We start from the raw sequence: 23,882 nt of genomic DNA on the forward strand, positions 1-23,882 counted from the left end.
GGTTGGAAAGATGGACTGCACCTCCCCACAACTTGCATATACACAAACAGCACAACAGTTGGTCAGGCTTTGTGTGGCTACCATCTCACTTGTATAAAGCAAATACATATGATTTATTTACAGATTAGCTTGCTTGTTCATTTGTATTTTATCATAAAAGATGTGTTCATAGGGACAGAGGGGGCAGGGGAGAAGATCAAGTGGAATTAGTTGGTAAAGATCATTCAGTACACAGGACTTCTGGGTTCTCCACTTTACACTGATCCAGGGGTAAAATGGGGATTGGGACCCAAGGAAAAAAGAGCACATTAAATGTAATAAAAATACTTTTAGGAGGAACAAATTTTTTCATCTTTGTAATGCACCAATCACACAAAAGACCATGCGTTTTACAAAATAGGGGATACCCACGCAGCCATCCTACAACGGCTTTACATTTTGCAAAGGGAGTTTTCTAAACAGTGTGAGAGGTATTGCTCATCCCTAGAATTTTTCTGTAACTACATCCCTAAGACAGAGTATTGTTAGATACTTCTATAAGGGGAGTAATCTGGAGAGCCTAAAGCTACCAGCTAAAGAGATCTGGGAAATCCTCCTGAATTCTGTTTTTCGTTTAAGAACTGGGAAACAGACAACACATGAGCAATACTTTCACTTTGCCCTCAGAGAGCCATGATTCACCTATTTTAGGTACTATGCTAGGGCTTTGCAAGTCCATCTTCAATAGCAGACAGGGAAACGATGGGGGTAGAATCTTGGCCCCACTTAAATTAGGCTAAAAATTAACCCAGAGAGTCCAGATATTTGACTCATGTTCCACTGGAAACATTTTACCATCATCTTCTAACCCAGAAGTTTTCAAACTGGGGGGGGGGGGGGGTGCAGAGGAACATTTGGGGGTGTAGCGAGGTGGTGGGACTCCTTGGGTGGCAGACTCCCCCTTCTCCCTGGCCTGGAGAGGCTTGGACCTCCTGCTATGGAACTGCTGACTCAGTCCCTGCTTAAAGGCCTGGGTCTCTGACTGTTTGCTGGCTGCCCCACCCTGACCTAGGGCCTGGGCCGCCATTTGACTATTGACTCAGCCCCCGCTCCAAGGGCCTGAGCCCCTGAGTGTGCGTTACTCCCCCCCGACCGCAGAGCCCCGCTGAGAGACGAACCGCAGCAAGCTGCACCACGGGGCGGGGGGGGAGGCGTGGGAGTAGCAACCCACTGCCCCACAGGGTTGGGCTCAGAAAAGGAGCCCCACCTCCACCTCCTGACTCACCTCAGTGAGCCACCCAAGCCAGTGAGCGTCAACGTCCGCCGTGTCCATGCTGATTTCTGCTCCCTGAAGCCTCTGTACCCAGTGCTGGCTCCGCCCCCAGAGACCATCATACATGCCTTCCCCCACCCCAAAAAACCAAAGAGGGAGGGGGCAGGTATTGTGTCTATTTTTGTCTGGGTTGGGAGAATGCAACCAAAAATTGTAACTCAAAGGGGGCAGGCAGGGGGGCCTCAGCTCAAAAAGTTTGAAAACCACTGTTCTAACCCAAAATGTACAGAACTCTAGGACATGCTCTTCCTGAGACATAATAGTAATATAGTGGAATCTGTACTTTTAAAATAAAAAAAAAATCACTGATCTCGAAGTTGTAGCATGTCTTTCCTTCATCTTTTCCACCATTTATTTATTTCTGTCCCTTGTACTAACCAGCTGTAACACTTGGGTCAATTTGCATTTTTAAGGAGAAAAGAGGCTATGAGGTATATGGTTCCTCGTGCACACAAGTCAGGAACTAGACTGAAATTTTCTTCCACTCCCAGCACTTCAGCTCTCCTGGTATTTCAGATCTATAAATGGTGTTACCTTGGTTTTAAGTAAGTCTACTGAGGTGGCTTAGCACAGGTGTTTGGGAGTATGAAAGCTCTGGAATCTTGTCAGCCTCAGGACTGCTGCCATAATGGTTTACATGCAACTTTAAGGACATGCATTGTTAAAGATCTATTGGAAGCCATAATTAATGGTACTGGTATAATGGTATAATTCACAAGTGTTCAGGTTTGAGAGTAATAGGCCCAGAAATTCACGTAACTTGAGCTCAACATGGCCTCTCTGGTTAGAAACCAACTTTGGTTTACCCTGGGCCAAAACCTGCCCACTTCACACTGAGGATGTAGGCAAAACCATTCAAGTGCTGATAGCACTACTGTGCCATTCTCACAGTTCCCCCAAAGGACGCAATTGACTGTGAAACAATATTAGTGTCTCTTGCCACAAAGAACCATGGGATAAGCTCCCAAGACACACATGGCTGAGTGCAAGAACAGTGATGACATTCATACCTGGACTAGGCTAACACAGGTGCCAATTACCCATATTAAACATGCAGTGAAGACATATCTTTAGGCTTCAATTCTGCAAACACTTATGCACATGCTTAACTTGACACACAAGTATTCCCACTGAAGTTAATGGGATAATTCACATGCAAAGTTAAGCACTTGTATAAGTATTTGCAGAACTGGGGTCTATTCATTTGATTGCAGTCAAAGTAACTTCCACCAGTATGAGAAGAGTAAAGATAGATGCCTATAGGAATGTTTTGGGCAACCACTTGAATCAAATTATGAGCCCAGTCTTCAGTGTTCTTCACATCTCAGAGAATGTCTTCATTGCAGAGTTAATCCAGGTCATCGCATTCATGTCTGAGCACCCAGATCAGACTGGAACAGTCGCACTGCAAAGTCCTACCCAAGTTACTGTGTCCTGCACTTGCTAGGACTTCTGGGGTCATATCCCATGGCTCTCTGTGATGCAGCAAGCTGAGTCACTCTGAGTCCCAATGAACAGTGGGAGAACTTGCCTGTCCTTCAGGGCACACAGGGGGAATTGTGGGAAGACATTGAAGGACTATCAGCACTAGAGTGGTTTAGCATGCATCATCACTGCAAAATAAGCAGGTTACCAGCCCAACTGAAAACAGCATTCAAGCTATAGCCTGTACCCCAGGACAGAATGCTCGTGTTGAAAGAACCACTAAAATCGGATCAGTGGGTTTTTCTGATGATGGGAGGGGTGTTGGTGCTATGCAAAAGTAAGAGCCTGGACTAACTCTGCAGTGAAGACATACTCTCACATGCTAAGTATGCAGTTTCTAGTTTTATTTTATAATGTTTATATAGAAACATTTTGTCCTAAAAATTATAATCAGTTTAATGGAATTTAGCAAGGGTTTAAATTAAATAATACGGTTTGAAGGAGGCAAAACATATTATGCTTAGACCAGGCTACTTTATTATATTTTTACACTTCAAAAATAAAATTAGTCATTGTTGGCACAGCTTCCACCACACATGAAATTTAACTTTTTAAAATAAATTTTGGGATGGGGGAAATAATCTTGTGGATGACACTACATACCATTCTCTGAAACTGAAGTAAACAGTTATTTTTTCCCTGAAAATGCATCCATCTCAAACCTTAAAATATATTAGACCAATTAAGTTACTTTCTGGATTAATGTGCAGCAATGAGCAAATCAAAGGAAAAAATGTAAACAGTCTATGGCTGGAAGTAGAAAGATGGTGAATCGTCATGAAACAATCTTTTCTTCTAATGCATCTTTCCAATCAAGTTTCCATAAAGCTCTGAGAGATGCAAATGTGGGATGAATTTCACACAGAGAAATATGGATATTTTTTAAATGAGATTGTGCAACATTAGCATTTCCATGTCAGTTGGCATTTTGTTTCCCAGTAGGCAGAGACTGATAAAAAGTTCACTAAATGTCCAATGTGGATTTAAATTTTTTCTTTTTTTTTTTTTTTAATTTAATTGCACTTAGTTCCTTCAACTGAAGTAACTGGATTCAGAAAGCAGTTTGGATGGCTGATTGCATTTTGGTTGGGTCATGGAAGCCTTATAGCACCACTATCATTCTTTAATCTAAAAAGAAGAAGAAGAAAAGCAGTAAGTTTTGTCGTCATTTCATAAAAAAAAAACAAATGAAAATACTTCAGCAAAAAACAGCAGACCACCACAAAAGGGTTATAATGTATACATAACATATACATTTAATAGATTATCTACCGATACGTTTTCAGTGACAGTAGTCTGAATTTTCTCTGAGATTCTTTGAAACAACACTGAGTCCTACAAAAAGTTATTTCCAAAGAAGAGCCTAACAAGCCACAAGCTTATTTAGGCCCCAATCTACAGGCACTTAGGCATGTGTTTAACTTTAGTAGTATAAGGAGTCCCAATGGGACTCCTCACAATAGCGAAGTTAAATGTGTGCAAGTGATTTATAAGATCATGGCCCCAGCTCAGAGTCCTGTGTAAACTGTAACAAGAAACTATGTTAAGACACCTTTGTAACATAGTTCACAAAGCCTCACGAGCTCTGGGAAATTGTTTTAAGCAGAGAGAGAAGAGTTCTAATTCAGGCTCTGTTACTGACAAATTATTAAACCATGGGCTTCTGTATAAAAGTGGGATGATACCACCACCTTTCCATAACACACTAAACAAAGCTGGAACTAGAACTCAGGTCCTACAGATCCAAAAACACAGGCCTCAAAAAAGATGACTTTACCTGTCAGTATAGAAGAAGGTATATTATATTTTCAAAGGTGCAATCCTGATAACAGAAGGCAAAAAGCCTTTACACATGCGCTAAGTACCTGTCCTTGCATCTTCTGAAGTTAACAGCAGAAAATGCTTACGGCCATCAGTGGGAGCAGGATTTGGTTTACAAGCCCTTTAAATTCAGAGGGAGTAGGACTGGGCCCAAAGCTACTGGCAACAAAAATTAACAACGTTGCTTAATTGCAACCTATTTTCTTTAAACATCGTTGGGGGAAAAGTTTTTAGGGAAGTTTGTCTATGTGGAAACTTTGAAGGGATGGTAATAAGCCTATTTTTAGTTGGAGTGATATGAAGAAGAGACACATTTTAAAATTTCAAACCATGGTTCTTTTCATTTAATGACCTGTAATTCAAAAAACAGTTGGACAAATTTTCCTCAAAACTTTGCAGAAATGTTCTCCTTTGTTTTCACAGTACATCTGGCAATTTTCAAATCAAATTAATTTTCCAATCCATAGTAATAAGGCTGATAAAATAGGGCTTTGTCATGGAAGCCGACTCCAAACCTTTATTATGGAGAAGCTGCCACCTCTCCATAATCAACATTCTAGAAAGTCTGTTACAAAAGCCTCGTACCTCTGTGACAACTCCTGCAGCTATAGTGGATCCGCTGTAGCGTAACATAAACCTTCCAAGTTCTTTAAAGTCTTTGTACAATTCTAGGGCAACAGGCCTTTGTGTTTGTAGTTCTATTAAAGCATTCTGTCCTTTAGTCAGGACCCTGCAAATAAAATATTAAAACACCCAATTTTTATATCTATCAATATATCTATAAAATAATAATGAAACATCTGTCATCAGATATAAAATTTAATCCAATTGCAAGCTATAGATTAATATATTATAAGGCCAGCAGAGACTACTATGATAATTGAGTGTGACCTCATGTTTAACACAGACCATAAGACTTCCCTGAATTAATTCTTGTTTGAAAATCTTTTAGAAAAACATCCAATCTTCATTTAAAAATTTTGAGTGACAGAGAATCCACTATCCCCCTTGGAAAATTGTTCCAATGGTTAATTGCCCTCACTGTTAAAGATTTGTGCCATATTTCTAGTCTGTATTTGTCTAGCCTCAACTTCCAGCCACTGGATCTTGTTATACCTTTCTTTATTGGACTGAAGAACCTTCTATCATCAAATTTCTGTTCTCCACTTCGGTACTTACAGACTGTGATCAAGTCACCCCCAACCTTCACTTTGCTAAGTAAAATAGATTGAGCATCTTGCGTCTATCGCTATAAGGCATGTTTTCCAATCCTTTAATCATTCTCATGGTTCTTCTCTGAACCCTGTACAATTAATATCCTTCTTGCATTGTGGATAGAAAAACTGAATACAGTATTCCAGCAGCAGTCACAACAGTGCCAAATATAGCAGTAATACAACCATCCTAGTCCTACTCAATATTCCTCTGTTTATACATCCAGGGATAGCAGTAGCCTTTTTGGTCACAACATTGCAATGGAAGCTCATGTTCAGCTGATTACTCACCCTAACTCACAAGACTTTTTCAGAGCCATAGCTTCCTAGGATAGAGAACCCCATCCTGTAAGTATGACCCATATTCTTTGTTCCTAGACATTATGAGTGTACATTTGGCTGTACTAAAATGCATATTGTTTGCTTGCACCCAGTTTACCAAGCCATCCAGATTGCATTTGATTGGTAACCTGTCCTCTTCATTATTTGCCACTCCCCCAAATTTTGTGTCATCCACAAGCTTTATCAGTGATGATTTTGTCTTTTCTTCCAGGACACCGATGAAAATGTTAAATAGTGTTGGGCTAAGAACCAATCCCTGTAGGACTCGATTAGAAACACATCTGCTTGATTATGATTCCCCATTTACAATTACATTTTGAGACCTATCAGTTAACCATGCTTTAATCCAGTTAATGTATGCCATGTTGATTTTGTATCAACCTAGTTTCTTAATCAAAATGTCATGTGGAACCAAGTCAAATGCCTTACAGAAGTCTATATATATTACATCAACATTATTATCTTTATCAACCAAACTTACAATCTTACTGAATAAAGATATCAAGTTAGTTTGACAGGATCTGTTTTCCATAAACCATGCTGATTGCAATTAGTTATATTATTCTCCTTTAATTCATTATTTATCAAGTCCTGTATCAACCATGCCATTATTTCAGCCAGGATTGAAGTCAGGATAACAGACCTATAATTACCAAGGTCATTCCATTTCCTCTTTTTAAATAGTGGAACAATATTAAGCTCTCTTTCAGTTCTCTGGAACTTCCCCAGTGGTCCAATACTTATTGAAAATCAGCATTAATGGTTCAGAGAGCTCCTAGGCCAGCTCTTTTAAAACTCTTGTATGCAAGTTATCTGGACCTGCTGATTTTAGTAGCTGCTTGCTTAGCATTCTCAATTTCTGTTAAAATGGAACGTATTTCGTGGTCATCGTATGATACGAATACATCTGGCTTTTTCTCCAAAGCAGAAATTTTTACTGAATACTTCTGCCTTTTCTGCATTATTATTGACTTATTATATTGCATTATTACTATTATTTCAATCTAGTAATGGACCAATGCCATTGTTAAGATTCCTTTTGTCCCTAATACACTTTTAAAACACCTCCTTATTGTCCTCAACTCTGCTGGTCATTGATTCTTCTTGTGTCCTTATGCTTCCCTTATAAATTTTCTACAAATCCTATCTTGGGATTTATATTCATTACTATCAACTTCCTCTTTTTTCATTTGTTATATAATGCAGGTTTTTTTTTTTAAAATAGCTGCTTTCAGTTCCCTTTAAGTCTAAGCCAACCAATGCAGCCTTCTTTCCCAAATGAGGCTTTTGGGGCATCTATTAAAATGTTCTTAAATAACTCCCAATTATCATTCATATTTTTCTGTTTAAATTATTTCTCCCAACTGATTTTGCTCATAAATTGTTTTCAGCTTTATGAAATTGTCCCTTTTAAAGCAGACAACTCTAGTTAGAGAATTTTTGTAAACTCCAGCTGAACTAAGAACTCCCTGTGCATTTTCCTTTCAGATTACTTAAATATTGCTTCATCTATTCATGTTCTGAAATAAAATGTAACTCTTTAAAAGCTCTCTCCCAACTTTTTCTGCTATTACTAAATGCCGCACACTGTAGATAATTTTTTCCACCAGCTGGATGTGCAGTCTCTTTCTAAATTGCTGTTAATCATTAATGATGTTTCATTTACATAGCATTTTTCATCTAGGTGCATGTCAAAGTGTGTTACAGACATTAGAAATTACAGGAATTAAATACGTCAATGTGTGGAATAACATGAAACAACTGTTTAACAGTGCACAGTACTACCACACAACAGCTTAGGGCAAAAAGGGAAAAATGTTGTGTCCAACTGAAACTACAGGTTGGATTTTTAAATTCAATCAAGCAGAATGTAATTACCCAAGAGGGACACTGGTTAAGCACCAAGCTAATAATGCTACTCTTGTGAAAGATCAAGGGATCTTTAATGACCACAAGCAGTAGGATCTCAGTTTTAAGTCTCATGCGAATGACAATACTGCCAAGCTGGAACACTGTCTAAAGCGGTATTAAATCAGATGAGTGGCCTCTACTGAATCCCCATCACCTCCATTTTTCCCCTAGTGGTCACTCAACCAAGTAGTGAGTCAGCCTATCTCTGCTTAGCAGAAAAAAAAATCAGTGTGAGATAGAGAGAACAGTGCATAATACTGAGGGGCATCGATGTCATCTCTTTTCTAGAGACAAAACACAGAGATCTTTTTGGGGGGATTCAGGATTTCCTCTGCATTTCTTTTCAGTGAGAGGTCCATTTTGGTAATGTCACAGCCATGCAACAATATGTCAACCAGAGTATGGCTTTAATCAACCAGTATCCAAAGCCATACTATAGGACCAGGGGTCGGCAACCTTTCAGAAATGGTGTGCCAAGTCTTCATTTATTCACTCTAATTTAAGGTTTCGCGTGACAGTAATATATTTTAATGTTTTTAGAAGGTCTCGTTCTATAAATCTGTAATATATAACTAAACTATTGTTGTATATAAAGTAAATAATGTTTTAAAAATGTTTAAGAAGCTTAATTTAAACAAATTAAAACGCGGCGGCCAGGACCCGGGCAGTGTGAGTGCCACTGAAAATCAGCTTGTGTGCCACCTTTGGCACGCATACCATAGGTCGCCTACCCCTGCTATAGACTCTATCCTGTTTCAAGAAGTAAAACTACAGGAGCATGGTCTAGTGAACAGAGCACTGAGGTGGGAATCAGGGAATCCTTGTTTTATTCCTGACTCTGCTAATGACCTGTTGTGTGACACTGGGCAAGTCAATTCACTTCTCTGTGCCTTAGCATCTGTAAAACAAGGATAAAGATACTCACCTTGCTTTATAAAGTGCTTTGAGCTCTACAGATGAAAAGCAGTATACAATATGTAAGTATACTCTTACTTTATCTTTAATCAGAATATGTTCAGTAATAATACGATCCAATTTGTTTTATATTAACCAATTTGAAACTGTCAAATTTCTATTGTAATTAATGTCCACCTCACAAATACTTACTTAGGTTTTTTCTTTGTAACTTCGCCAGTACTCTTGTGAAGGATACTCAATAATCGTCTAATAGTGGCAGGCTCACTTACGGTTTGATAGTGTAAAAGCACCTAAAATAACAATAATTTACTTTTTTCAGTTAGTAACCTACATTTAAAAATTCTACATTTACACCTACCTACATTTTAAGAGCCTGAAAGATCCTCACGGTCTAAAGTTTGACTTCTGAAAAATTCTGTCTACTGATGCACATGCCAAAATAAAGGACTGGCCCAACAGTAGCACACATGCTGGCATCAGTATAAAATCCCTTGCTTTACTTATGGACATTCCTCAGTGAAACATTTGTACCTCATCTTCACAAACCCTCTCATTGCAGCACATGTAGACATACCTGAGCTAGCACTAGCTCAAGTAACAATAGTTATGAAGCAGTGTAAGCAAGGGATAGCCTCTTGAGTATAGCAGACTTATACAACCCATACTGCTACGGCTACACTGCTACTGTTACTCAAGCTAGCTAGATCCAAGCTAACTCACGTGTGTCTGTGCTTGCTGCAATGGCACCTCAAATTATAATGTAGACAAACACTGTTCTTTCAGTCAGAGCTTATCTCCTGGGGAGCCACATCCTGGACTTTATGGGATCTTTGTGGACATGACTGCTAGATCTCTCTTACGGGCTATTCTTTTACACATTACAATAAATACTTCATTCACTCTAAGTTTTTCGGTTACTATTCATTTTTGAACCCTACCACATCAGTGCAGTCCTGTGGCAGGCACTGAGATTTTTAGGTAAATTTCTACAGTCACTCATACGTTGTCTTATTAATGACAGGCCTGGCTGAAACCAGTGGGTGTAACCCCCACATTCTCTGAACAGGGCATATCAACATCTCAGAAACCAGCAGGCACCGGCATCTGACTCCAAAGCTGTAACTCTGCATCCTCTTTAAACTAGAATCTGGAATTTCAAGAGAATGCCACTGATTTCGCAATTTTGTTTATTAAAGTTTTTCCTCGCCTTGAAAATGAAATTCGTTTTTATCAACAAGAATACTGAGCCACCTAGAAAGAAAATCAGAACATTCAAAGAGAAGAATATTTCAAGACTTACAGGGAATCCTTTAGTAATGGGGACATCAATATTAAAGATGAGGACTCGAGCTCTGAAACGAGTGCAGGCTTTGATGGGTTCCTTCAGACCACAAAATATACAGCCAACACTACAAGAGGAAGCAAAAAGACAAATATTCAGAGAGTATATTGGAAAAATGTTAAGCGGTGTATTTTGAAGTAAACACTACGTAAAAGAAGTGACACATTAATATGCTTTATGTGAAAAGAAAACATCGCACTATTAAAGCACCCAGTCAAATGCATTACTACAGGATATAAAAGCTGTTTTGTGGATGAGCACAAAGAATTATGGCAAGATCCAAATGGACAAATACCTCCACTGCTAAAATTCTTCTGAAATGACATTTGGTGAAAAGAGACACTCAGGAGAATAAATTAGCCTGTTACCCAGAGGTCATCTCTTGCCAAGATGGGATGGGTAAATTTGCAGTGCTGCTGCCTATTATTTACCTGTTCTGTGGCTTGAGGGCTTCCATCTCCAGCATTGTCAAACCTCACAACTTTCATCAGCACTACATTCAGTTATAAAAAATAAATCCACCTTCATAATAGAACTATATTGAATCTAAGAAGAGCAACTGGCAGTGTTAAATCAAGAAACTATATTTTTGTGGGCAAAGAGAGATAAGGTGAGCATTGCCTGTGTCACTCAATACTAACCATGATCCATGTGAGTTTGGCTGTCTGACCCAGAAGCAGAAACGAAGCCATATGAATTACGTTACCAATCATGTTGCATGAATAGCAATTTACAAATAGCCAATACTAATCACAACAGTTGTGGCAAACACATTGTTAGAAATGAGTAGGCTGAAATATGCTTATAAAAAACCATTTATTAAGTAAGCCTGGATCAATCAATTTATTTAAAAAATTGACACGTTTCCCAATCATTTAGAAACAGAATAAGAGGCTAAATTTATTGAATGAATTGTTCACTACAAATAGTTTGGCCATTTTTAGTTACTGATACAAGACTTGTATGTGCTAGCAATTTAGACATGCTTTGTTGTCTCGATGATTTACAGTTTGGTGAAATTCTTGGTAAATCTTTTATATTATCATCTAAATTCTAAATATAATATTAGAGTAGTCTCTGAAGTTCCATTTAGCAATTAAGATGTGTGTTTTAAGATTCCAAGAATGGGACGCATAAGCAAAAGGCTTTTATAATCACTTCTGCCAGTATTAGGGTGAATTAATCACGAACACTAACAGTGTTCTTCTGAGGTTGCCGTTGCACATGCAGCAGATGTTTCCAACGTTTGTACATGCAGGCCAGGTGATATGCATCACTTTGGTTTTAAATATCCTGGTAACCAAATCATTCTTCAAGTAAACCGCTGACTGTAAAGTGTAGTAGTTAAAAGGTTTTTCATTAAAAACAAACCGTTGCTTACACTGAAACTCAGATTTGGACTCACTTGATTTTGATGATATCCATGCCGGTCAAAGTGAGACTAACGTGATCTCCTGCTGCAGCCCAATCAACTGGTTCATCATGCAGTGTGATTCCTGGAAATGAGTAAGAACAGAACCTCACAGTGAAGTACCTAGGTTCTGAGCTACAAACAAACAGCTCTGTTTGGGCCATTTGTGCTTCATCAACCATTACTCATCAGTTTTCAATATGAATGGGCTGAGAGTAAAAGCTTTTGACTAAAAGTATAGAGGAAACAATTTTTTTTGTCAGGACTTATCGCTCTCACTCCACCCTGTATATTAATATGGCTTTGTCTAAGTCATGGGAGTGGACCTGCTGCTACTCACACAGCGCAGATGATGCAGTCTCGAAAATACTACTGTGCACTAATACCACAGTGCTTGCCCCACCCATCCTCTGATGCACATGCATATTTTACACCGCCTTTCATGTTCCTTAATGGCTCTAGTGGCAACTTTCATTTACCCTAAGTGGGTTAGCGCTCGCTCTCTCTCCATCATAGAAGAATGCAACAAATGACTTTGGGTTGCAGCATCATGTTATCTATTAGAAAGCATTTAAATAGGTATTCTATTCTGTCTGTGATGTATACACTCCTGGGTGTAGACCAGTGGTCTCCAATCTTTTTACACCCAAGATCACTTTTTGAATATAAGGGCAACCCAGAATCTACCCTCCCTCTTCCCTGAGGCCCGCTCCTTTCCCAAAGCCCCGCCCCGCTCACCCCCCCCACACACACAATCGCTCACTTTCCCCTGCCCTCACTCACTTTCACCAGGTTCAGGTAGGGGGTTGGGGTTCGGGAGAGGGGTGCAAGCTCTAGGAGGGAGTCTGGGTGCAGGAGGGGCTCTGGGCTGGGGCAGAGTGTTGGGGTCCAGGAGGGGGTGCAGGGTACTGGCTCTGGGAGGTAGCTCCGGGCTGAGGCTTGAGGTGTAAGAAGCAGTTCAAGGTGAAGAAGGGGGTATGGGTTACTGGCTCTGGGAGGGGGCTCAGGGTAGGGCTTGGGGTACAGGAGAGGGTTCGGGGTACAGGAGGGGGTATGGGGTGCTGGCTCCGGGAGGGGGCTCAGGGATGAGGTGCAGCCTCCTGCCAAAGCCGGCTCCAGGCACCAGCATTCCAAACAGGTGCTTGGGGCAGCAATCTGCAAGGGGCAGTAGTCTGTGTGTTTTTGCCCCCAAGGAGCATGCCGAATTGCCACCGCGGCTGGCAGGGGCAGTCCGTGTGCCGTTAGGGTGGCATGCGTGTTTCCGCGACGGCGGCAATTCGGTGGCAGCTTCTATGTTCAGCTGTCCGCGGTGGCACAGCTTCTGTCTTCTGGCTGAAGACAGAAGCTGCTGCCAAATTGCCGCAACTGCGGAAACGTGTGCGCCACTCTAACGGCACACGGACTGCCCCCGCCATCCGCGGCAGTAATTCGGTGCGCTGCTTGGGGCGGCGAAAACAGTAGAGCTGGCCCTGCCTCCTGCTGGACAGCACTTACCTCCGGCAGCTCCCAGGCAGTGGCAGGTGCAGCAAGGCTAAGGCAGGCTCCCTGCCTACCCTGGTCCCACTTCTGGAAGGGGCCAATGCACTTCTGTGGCCCCCAGGGGGACAGGTAGGGGGCATGTGGCTCTGCGCGCTGTCCCTCTCTGCAAGCACTGCCCTCGCAGCTTTCCCAGCCAATGAGAGCTGAGGGGACGGTGTTTGCAGGAAGGACAAGCATGTGGAGGGAGACCCCTGCCCCCGCCGCCTGCAGGGATGTGGGGCTGCACTGGTTGCTTCCGGAAGCAGCCACACTGCACAGCCAGAGATCACGATCGACTGGGAGATCTCTAGGATCAACCAGTCAATCACGATCGACTAGTTGGTGACCACTGGTGTAGACTTGAGTGAGAATAAAAAATTCATCATGACTTTTAAATGAATTATATTGATCAGAAGAAAGATAAGTGTTAGCAAAAGTTTTCATTTTATAAATACTGCACACATCCACAGACCTAGGTCTGTTTCACTGCAGATCACAACAATTTAAACAAAACACATTTCATGTTAACATGTACCAAACTGTATTTCTTCGTTTGCAAATCTGTCTCTCCTGCTCCCTTCCAGAATAGGCATACAGTGTCATTCAAATTCAAGCATGTCAGTGTCATGAGGAACTACTTTGTTAAGCCATGTTGATAATTACTTCACCTACAGGTGGCACTCCCATACACGGATAAATGAAGTTCAGACTTTACTTTCTGTTAGAAGTGATAAGCTAGTAGCATACCATATACAAGTTAGCATGCCTCAAGTTTGTACTGAAATATAAATATATTACATTATTTTCTCCTCATGTAGCATTTGATAAACAATGGCTCCAAATCCTCAGTTACATTTGAGCCACTATGTGATGCTCCAGCCCCAGATGGACCTTCCCAACATAGGATGGGGGATCCTCAGGTGACGTAGACCTCTCATAGTAGTTTCTGTGCTACCTCCTACTCTCCTGCAACCTGTGTTAGAAAGTGGCCAGGGCATCCCCGCACTTAACTTGTATATAGCATACTCTGACTGCTGTAACTTTCCCTTGGACTCTAAGTTGCACTAGGAACCAGAGCAACAGAGTGTACTGGAGAAAAGAAACATATAAACATATGTTTTAAACCACTGTTATTTTTCATCTAGTTTAAATATACATAGCAGGGCATATCTATGCACTTTGCTACTGCAAACTGTATGAAGATTTTGTTCCAACACATAATGTCATGTTTTTCACTTCTGTTCCATGTAATGGAGAAGTATTTGCATCTTAACATTTTTAAATGTACCAGCCATTACTTTGCATATCAATATAAGTACACAAATATTCTGAATTTTTCTTCATGAGGGCTAAATTGTTCAGTCATTAGCCAGTGGTACAAAACAAATAATAAATTTAGCATCAACTCTTCCATATGACCAAATCAGAAAAATGGGTTTAATTTCCCCCAATGCTGAATACTATACACTTCATTGTTGACAGAAATAGATATTCAGCAATTTTCCTCAGTTATGCAACTTTTTACCATCATCAGAAAAATACACTGAAACAAAACTTATTTTCAACACAAATTTATTCTCCCTTCCATTTGTTGATACAGGAATTAAGAAAATTGTGAAAAAATAAAATTAAATGCTGAAAACGTATTTGGCATTGTTCCTTGAAATTTTTAAGACTGCAGAAATATATTTGCAATTCTCCACTGAGCACCTGGGATCCAGTTGGGCTGCTAAGTGCCTCTGTCCCCTAGCAAGGAATGTCTTGCAGCACATAAAAAACTTCAGAAGTTAAGATTTACCGGCAAGGGCTGTTTAAAACTCACACAAAAATTGCAATGCTCATAAGTAAATCTGACTTCTAATGATTTTTTGTGTTTCATACATTTTATAGCTATTAACTGCAAAACTCTCACATTTTCACTGAAAAAATCATGAGGCTGACAAATTTGGAATAACTAGCATTGTAAAAAAGATGAAAAAACCATATGAACTTTCACATATCTTTCAAAGACAGATATTTATACCGTCACATCTAAAATTCGTTTATGCTTTCACATGTTATGTTTGACAGTTAGTATCAGTTTGACAACCTGTTACCATTTCAGTAACTGTTTCTAGACCAGTATTGACCTGAAAGTAAACAAGCTTTTGAATACTATACCTTTTGCAGTGCAAGTTTCATTGGGAGGCATAGCCAGAAGTCGGTCTCCAGTCTGAATATAGCCTGCTTCTATTTTACCAGTCACACAAAATCCTGATCCTTGGTCTGTAATAAGCATGTTAATCATTTAAAATAATAAAACAATTAACTATATGGTAAGGTGCATTTTTATATACAATTAACCCATTAGCAATGTAGACAGATTTTAATGTGATAAAAAGCATTTTTCTCAGCTGAGTCAGTATTCATTACTTGTAAAGTCACCAGTTTTACATCATACTGAAAACAAACCATTAATTCCAAAACCCCTTGATCTGATATTTTTCTTAACTAAGAGCAGAAACCCTGTACTTTAAAATTCATGTGGTTGCATAAAAATCCAGTTTTTAGCTTTTTGATACAAGAATTAGATCATTAGCCTATTTGATTTTAAGCAGCCCAAACGCTATTTACAGATAAAAATATTTACTGAGACACCTTAATAAACCCCCATGCATTCATGCATGTTTATTGTCCAATGAACCAGAAATTCTGGAAACTATTGGCATATTTTATACTCTCAGGAAGTCAGCTGAAGATTGGTTTACTACCCAAACATACCACAATAATGGTGGATGAGTGTTGCATTTTTTATGAATAAATAAGTATTGGATTTACAAAGTATATTTCTCATTTTGAAAGTCTATATACTGGTGGGTACATTTCTAGTCATATGAATGTTCATACTGGTTATTTATTAAAAAGTGAGCGGTGTGCTACTGTTCTTGCTCTTACTGGTACACTTGAAGCAAAGTTCTATCTCCAAAACTATGGAGACGGCATATATGCAGGTATGTTTGGTTTGGTTTCCGACAAAATGTCTTTTTAAACAAAGTTTTTGAAGTTTCAGTGTGCATCTGGAAACATTTCTTTTATGTATGTATGCTATAGTCACCAGGGGGCATAGAATAACATTTCCTCCTTTCCTACTCATTGCCATTATTGTACGGTGCTCCAGCATATGTACCTAGAGAAGCATGACCAGATGTGCCAATGGGACATTTTTCCTCTCCATTAGAGCAAACTTATAGATGAATTACCATGTTGGTCAAATGATAAAAAAAACATTTAACACCCCAAAAGTGTGGAAAGTGAGAGAGCAGTGTATACTGGGGGGAACAAAAAAAAAACTAAAATAAAAAACTAAGAGCCCAAATTTCAAAGCTGGATGTGTGTTCAAAACTAGCCTTGTATGCAAAAATTCTTGGTGTGATCTGTACGTACAACTATAATAATATTAACTATTTAAACAACAGACCCTATATATGTAAACAGGGACATATTTCCCATAATCACCACCAAAAATAAATTTGGCAAATGCACATTTTTATAGAGTAGGTTTACTGAAATTATTCATTTTAGTTCATTAGTATATCTGTAAAATTAAGCTCAATGCAAAATTAGTTATTGCAAATAATAAAGCCTTTCATCATAAAGGTTCTCAATGAGCTTTACATACTATATACATATAGCAACACTGTAACAACGTTTACTCTGGTATGCACCACTCAGTACAGTCATGGAAATTTTGGCCAAGGTATTGGGACAAACCCTTATCTAGTGTTCCAGTATTTAACATGAGATTCTCAATGTTCTTGCAGAGCTGATAGGTCCTAAGTTTTTTTAAGGTCTCTTTGAAAAAGACCCACTCCCAATCTGCATGGACTGCATTTTTCTACCATTGCCAATATTTGAACATGGTTCCATTTTCACTGGCTTTTTAAACCTGATGTTCAGATTACTATACTATCACTCTAATTCCAAGTATGTACACACTATACAAACATTATGATAAATTCTTAAAGTTTCAACAGTAAAACAATACAATTTATGATGTGGCAATAAATTAATGGTTACTATGTCAGGTTGGATATTAAATCTCAGATCACGGTGTCACTTAGTTATGGTCTCAAGGAATAAGAACTGGATTGGAAGCCAGGACCCCTGATTTCTATTCCCCATTCTGCAACCAACTCATTATATGACCATAAGCAAGTCACAATCTTTTACTTCAGTTTCTCTATCAGTAAAATGTGAATAATACACACAATAATAAACATGCTTTGCACACAGAAAAAAAGTATAATCCCCTGAACAGAAGTCTCTTTTTATACTTATTTTATGGTCAGATTTTTAACAGTAATAAGAAATATGATTTTAAAATAATTTAAAATTATTTCAGAATATATACATACACATACATATAATATGTGTGTGTGAGTGATAGATTTATTTACATCTTCAAAATGATTGGTCAAATAAAATTTACACACAGTAAAACCAACCTTTAAAAACATCAGACACACATAATCTAAATGGTTTATCCACTGATCTCTGTGGTGGCTTGAAAGAATCTGGAAAAAAAAAATTGATAATGCCTTGAGACTTCCCGTATTTAGTAATCAAAATGACCATCTCACAATTTCTCCCTTAAGTAATGAAATATATTGCATTCTATTTCCCCACACACACTTCCCTCCCCCAAAAAGAACATTTTTGGCATAAACAACATTACAATGTACCAAATAAATATTAAATCAAGCAGAATGGCACACTCACCAATTTGTTCTAACAAACATTTTCCCTTATACCATTCAGTGAGTTCGCTTGATTGACAGCTTGTGACTAGATTTTCACCACCAAGACCACTTGTAGGGATATAAGCTACATCGGACTCCTAATTAACAAAACAAAACAAAAAACCCTCTAAAATAAATATACAGTGTATCTCTAAAATGGTACCTTCGTGAAAAAGCAGCAGCAAGGAGCACATTTTCAATATAACAACTGTTTTTAAGCTTATGGACACTTTGCTTACTATTCCACATTTCCCTTGAATGAAAAAGAAAATATTTTGCCCAATAACACTCAGCCTCTATTAAGATGGACACTCAATCAGCCTTTTTGACTGATCCAGCTTCCTTCTATTTACTCTACATCAAAGCAATGAGACAAACATAGAAATATAGGTTACATGGCAAGGCTGCAACTTTATTAACTGTAATCAACAACCATACTCAGCAAAGAACTCCCTAACCCTATCCCTCAACTGGCAGTAATAGTCCAGTGCAGGTTGCTAGTTTGCCACAATGGCATAAATTCACAGATTCCAAAACCAGAAGGGACAACTATGATCATCCAGTGTGACCTTCTGTATAACACAGTCCATAGAACTTCCCCAAAATAATTCCTAGAGCATATCTTTTAGAAACACATCCAATCTTGATTTAAAAATGGTCAGTGATGGAGGATTTATTACAGTTCCTGGTAAACTTTTCCAATAGTTATTCACCCTCAGTATTTACAGTATGTATTTGTCTAACTTCAACTTCCAGCCATTGGATTATATTATATCTTTCTCTGTTACAATGAAGAGCCCATTATTAAATATCTGTTCTCGTGCAGGTACTTATAGACTGTAAGCAAATCACCTCTTACCCTTTTCTTTGTTAAGCTATAAATAGATGGAGCTCCTCGAGCCTATCACTATAAGGCATGTTATAATCCTTTAATCATTTCTTTTGACTCTTCTCTGAACTCTCTCCAATTTATTAACATCCTTCTTGAATTGTGGGCACCAGAAATGGACACAGTATTCCAGCAGTGGTCACACCAGTGCCAAATACAGAGGTACAATAACCTCTCTACTCCTATTTGAGGTTCCCCTGTTTATGCATCCCAAGATCACATTAGCCCTTTTGGCCACATCGCACCAGAAGCTGATGTTCGGATAATTATTCACCATGACCCCCAAATATTTTTCAGTGTTCTGCAAGAGGATGTGTGGAATGTCCAGGAGAGGGATCATTGGGCACGATGCAAGCTGTGATAGGTAAGTCTGTCTCGGCCAAATAGGAGCAATCAGAATGACGTAGAGTACCTCTTTCGGGAAGCCCAATAAATGAAGCCACGACGTTCGTCGCATCACCGCAGCCATGGAGATGGACCTAGCTGCCGTGTCAAGTGCAGACTTCAGCAATATCTTTGCCACTGATTGGTCCCCCTGGATAATGACCTTAAATTGGTCGCCATATGCTTCTGGCATCTTTTCAATAAAGTCACTGAGTTTTAAGTAATTTATGTAATCATATTTCGCTGTGAGGGCCTGGTAGTTGGCAATATAAAATTGTAGAGTGGCTGACCAAAAAGGTCAAAACACTTCCAATCCCTATCCTAGGGACTGGGAGTAGCCCTTTGACTGGAGTTGTCAGCCCCGGGAGTTTATGGTGTCCACAATGATGGGGTTGGGTGGCAGAATAGGAATTCAGATTCCTTAGCAGGGACAAAGTATTTTTTGTCTGCTCGCTTGCAGGTTGGCATCACTGATTCTGGGTTCTGCCACACAATCTGTGCCAGGTCTAAAATGGCCTCATTAATCAGGAGGGCAATCTTTGAGGAGGACGTGTAGTGGAGGATGTCAAGGAGTTGATGGTGGGTGTTCCTCCCAGGGTATCTACACGGTGTCTGCCACTCTCTTTGCCAGCTTCTGGAAGGGTCGAAAGAGGAGAGCATGACGGCTTTATCTGGAGAAGGAGGAGAATATGGTTCTCGGTACCAGCTTCCTGTTCCTCAATATCTTGAAGCAGTTCTCAAGCTCTGGATGATGCGGTTGAGGTGGTATGCCTCGAGGGCTCTCAGGCAAGGCTTGAAGTTTGAGAGGCATGCTGGCAATGCACCACCCAAGGGTCCCAATATGGCCATTGGGATGGTGGTGGTGCCCATGGGTGGACATATCAAGATGGTGTGGGGAGGGGCATCTGCAGGTATATCTATGGGCTCTGTTGGTAGTGAGTACCATATGGAACTTGGGAGGAGTACTGAAACACTGCCTCCTCTGGCTCACTGTCTGAACCCTCACTAGAGGGCAGAGGGGCATGGTATGGCAGTGTTTTCAGTGTTTGGTGAAGAGGTCTCAGTACCGAGAGGAGGGGAATACGGTGCATTCAGCATGCGAAGGTCTCTGGAATGGCGGGAGTCCGCCGGAACTGATCATCCTGGTGTCGGTGGTGGATGGAGATCTTGCCCGCACTGGTTGCTCCAGTACCGGGCAAGCCATCATTGGCAGTGCCAATGTGGACTCGCATACTGGGAGCGTCTTTTTAGAGGAGTGCCTACTCCTGTCCTTTGGTGCCAATGACTTGGTGCACGGCCCATCAGGTCCGTGGGCCTGTCAGTAGTACTGGTTGCTGCTGGCCTCCATGAGCCATGGGTATCTTCAGTACCAAGACCATGAGATGGTTTTGGTGCCGAAGATACCGAGCAATATGGTGATCGCTTATGGCTATCTCAGGGCTCATTGTGGGGACATCCCTCTCTCTTCTTAGATGATTTATGAGAGGGGTCCACAGCCTGTTTCCTCGACCCACAGCCCTTAGACATAGAAGGCTGTGGGGAAGACTCATGTCTACCAGGCAACCAGGGTGGGAGAGCTGCCTCCATGAAGACGATCTTCTGGCAGACCTCTCTGTCTTTGTGAGATCTGGGCCAGAGTTGTTGATAAAGACCTCACATTTGTATTAAGTGCATTCACTGCCTCGGGGAAGGCCACAGAGAGTGCTTGTCTGCAATTGGGATCGCCTCTTTACTAGTGAGATATTTTTTTGAAGATTAGCATACCAGGCACACCCCGTTTGGGGGAAAGGATCCCTGACGGGGAGAGAAAGCAGGAAAGAAATTAAGTCTTTCTCCCTCTCTCCAATAAAATAAGAAAGGAGAAGACGACTACAACTAGAACTAGGAGACTAACTATAGGTATGTAAAATAAAATGATACTCTTAATCAGTGATGAGCTGCTAAAATCTTAACAACCGGTTCCCTATAAAAAGTTCTGATTTAAGGGATGTACCACAGTATGTATTTTTTGTACCAGTAGGGTTACCATACGTCCGTATTTTCCCGAGAGCAGTGATTTAAGAACTAAAAAGCCTGACATCTCTGGGAAAATACAGATGTATGTTAACCCTACCTAAAAGTTCTTTTTTAAAAAGATAGGCCTGAACTAGAAATAAGCTCTGTTTCATGTGTGGGTCCCCGCCACTCCCTTGGGGTGTGCTAGGGTGACCAGATGTCCCAATTTTATAGGGACAGTCTTGATTTTTGGGTCTTTTTCTTATATAGACTCCTATTACCCCCCCATCCCCGTCCCGATTTTTCATACTTGCTGTCTGGTCAACCTAGGGTGTGCACATGTGTGGGTCCCAGCTGCTCCCTGCCCCCCATCATTGAAGCAGGTGTGCAGGGTTAGTGCCCTGAGAACTGCAGGGCACCAGTGGACATGGGACTGGCTGCAGTCAGGGGCTTGGGGAAGGGCTAGCTGGAGGCAGGGAGTGTGACACAGGCTGGCTGCGACAGGGGCTGACTGTGGGCAGGGGTGCAGAAGGGGTGGCTGCGGGCAGGTGCCGGCTGCGGGCAGGGGCCGGCTGCGGGCAGGTGCCGGCTGCGGGCAGAGGGAGGGGGTGCAGGCAGGGGCTGGCTGCGGGCAGAGGGTGCAGGCAGGGGCTGGCTGCGGGCAGAGGGAGCGGCTGCGGGCAGAGGGTGCAGACAGAGGCTGTGACAGGGGTGGGCTGTGGGCAGGGGGTGCAGGCGGGGGTGGCTGTGGGCAGGGGCTGGCTGTGGGCAGGGGGTGCAGACAGGGGCTGGCTGTGGGCAGGGGGTGCAGACAGGGGCTGTGACAGGGGCGGGCTGTGGGCAGGGGGTGCAGGCGGGGCTGGCTGCAGGCAGGGGGTGGCTGTGGGCAGGGGGTGCAGACAGGGGCTGTGACAGGGGCGGGCTGTGGGCAGGGGGTGCAGGCGGGGCTGGCTGCAGGCAGGGGGGTGCAGACACTCACACGGGGAGAGCGGCTGGGAGCAGCCCGAGCAGCAGGACACACCCAGGGACTCACCAGGCAGCAGCAGGAGCCCCACGGCCAGAGGTCCAAGGAGCAACAGCAGCAACAGGGCCAGGAAGCAGCCCACATGGCTCCCTCAGCGCAGCGCAGCGCCCCCGGCGACCGGGAGGAGGAATTGCAGGCTTCCCGGCCAGAGCCCATCAAAGCTTCCCTCGCAGGGAAGCCAGTTAACAAGCGGTTCTAAAACCGCTTCTAAATTTAACAACCAGTTTGTGCGAACCAGCTCCAGCTCACCCCTGCTCTTAATAGACTGTTAATGGCTCTGCCTCTAGCCAGGGGCTGTTGAGAAGGAACTGAGGGGGTTAGCCTGCAACTAGCGCAGCAGGAGGAGATACAGCGGGCCTAAGGGACATTGCTACCAAAATTCTCTGATCAGCAGTGCAGGGACACAAGCACACCTACAGTGGAGCACCCATAGGGACACCACGCAAAGAAGAAACCTCACTGCTTAAGACATTAATGCATATACCCCTTGTGACGGATAATGCAATATCCTGGATAAATCTTACAGAATTAAGTTAAACCTTACTGAATTAAATGCAATACCTTTGTGGGCAATGGTATTAACAATCCAATTACTTACATGTTGTTGCGAGATTGTATGTAATGTCTCTAGGAGAAGGGGGCATGCTATTAAAATTCCTCTGATTAGCACCTCTCAAGCTTTATTCTGGGGAAGGGAACTATTGTCTGGCCGGTTACCTAGTCACAGTTTCTTCTAAGGTTCAAACTGGATTCTCAAGAGACCAGCAGACAAAGAAAGGAGGTTGGGATAAATAATCTGGTGGTGAACTGATTCAAGGCTTTTATTCTGATCCCGTAAATGGGCAGGACCTTCGGTCCACAGAAGGCCCCAATCCTTAGGAAAGGGTTAGAAGGTCAGGCTTGACAAAGCCCTGGCTGGGATGATTTAGTTGGGAAGTGGTCCTGCTTTGAGCAGGGGGTTGCACTAGATGACCTCTTGAAGTCCCTTCCAACCCTGATATTCTATGATTCTAAGGATTTTGGCTACTTAGGCCCCATAAGACTGTGTTCTTGTTCAGAGCAAAGGGTGTGGTGAACTTGAAACCACAGGAAATCCTCTGGGCAGGGATCTGAAGGACTTCTTTCAAGTTGGAAGGGGCGATCTTTGGTAAGCTTATTAGCATGCACGTGGGCTCTTTTATTGTTTTTAATGTTTTCTCTGCAGTGCTTTTGCCTTAAGAATAAAATAGGCTTGATTAGAAAGAACTGTATGGTGATTTATAACTGGGGCAAATACACTGTGTACAGTCTCTGGGGAGAGAAGCAAAGCATGCCCTGCTTAGGCAGACTGTCTTTTGCTGGGAATAACACAGGGAAGGCAGGAAACTTGTCAGCCTGGAAATACCCTGGTCAGATGGGTCTCTACCCAAGAAAGGCACCAGCTGCAGAGCCGGAAGCCTGAAAGTGGGTGCCCTTGCTGGACCATAGAAGGGAAATATAGGTGCAGTTGCCCGGAACTGTGACACAACAACAGAGTCATCCAAATCCCCGCGGATATA

At 41.6% G+C, this 23,882-nt stretch overlaps 1 protein-coding gene across 4 annotated transcripts in view; it reads right to left on the reverse strand.

Annotated features, from left to right (window-relative positions):
* Positions 1–3,251: 3,251 nt before the first annotated feature.
* The window catches only part of HBS1L (HBS1 like translational GTPase), a 131,778-nt gene continuing 111,147 nt past the window's right edge, over positions 3,252–23,882 (reverse strand). For all 4 annotated transcript variants that reach the window (XM_045009685.1, XM_045009686.1, XM_045009689.1 and 1 more), the window contains 8 exons: positions 18,033–18,150; positions 17,759–17,827; positions 15,435–15,539; positions 11,751–11,841; positions 10,304–10,412; positions 9,193–9,293; positions 5,204–5,348; positions 3,252–3,925 (listed from right to left, as the gene is read on the reverse strand). In XM_045009685.1, the coding sequence (XP_044865620.1) occupies positions 3,914–3,925; positions 5,204–5,348; positions 9,193–9,293; positions 10,304–10,412; positions 11,751–11,841; positions 15,435–15,539; positions 17,759–17,827; positions 18,033–18,150 (750 nt within the window). In that variant the 3' untranslated portion in view covers positions 3,252–3,913. The remainder of the gene's footprint in view (positions 3,926–5,203; positions 5,349–9,192; positions 9,294–10,303; positions 10,413–11,750; positions 11,842–15,434; positions 15,540–17,758; positions 17,828–18,032; positions 18,151–23,882) is intronic.

This window comes from Mauremys mutica, chromosome 3 (genome assembly GCF_020497125.1).
Source record: "Mauremys mutica isolate MM-2020 ecotype Southern chromosome 3, ASM2049712v1, whole genome shotgun sequence".
NCBI classification, from domain to species: Eukaryota; Metazoa; Chordata; order Testudines; family Geoemydidae; genus Mauremys; species Mauremys mutica.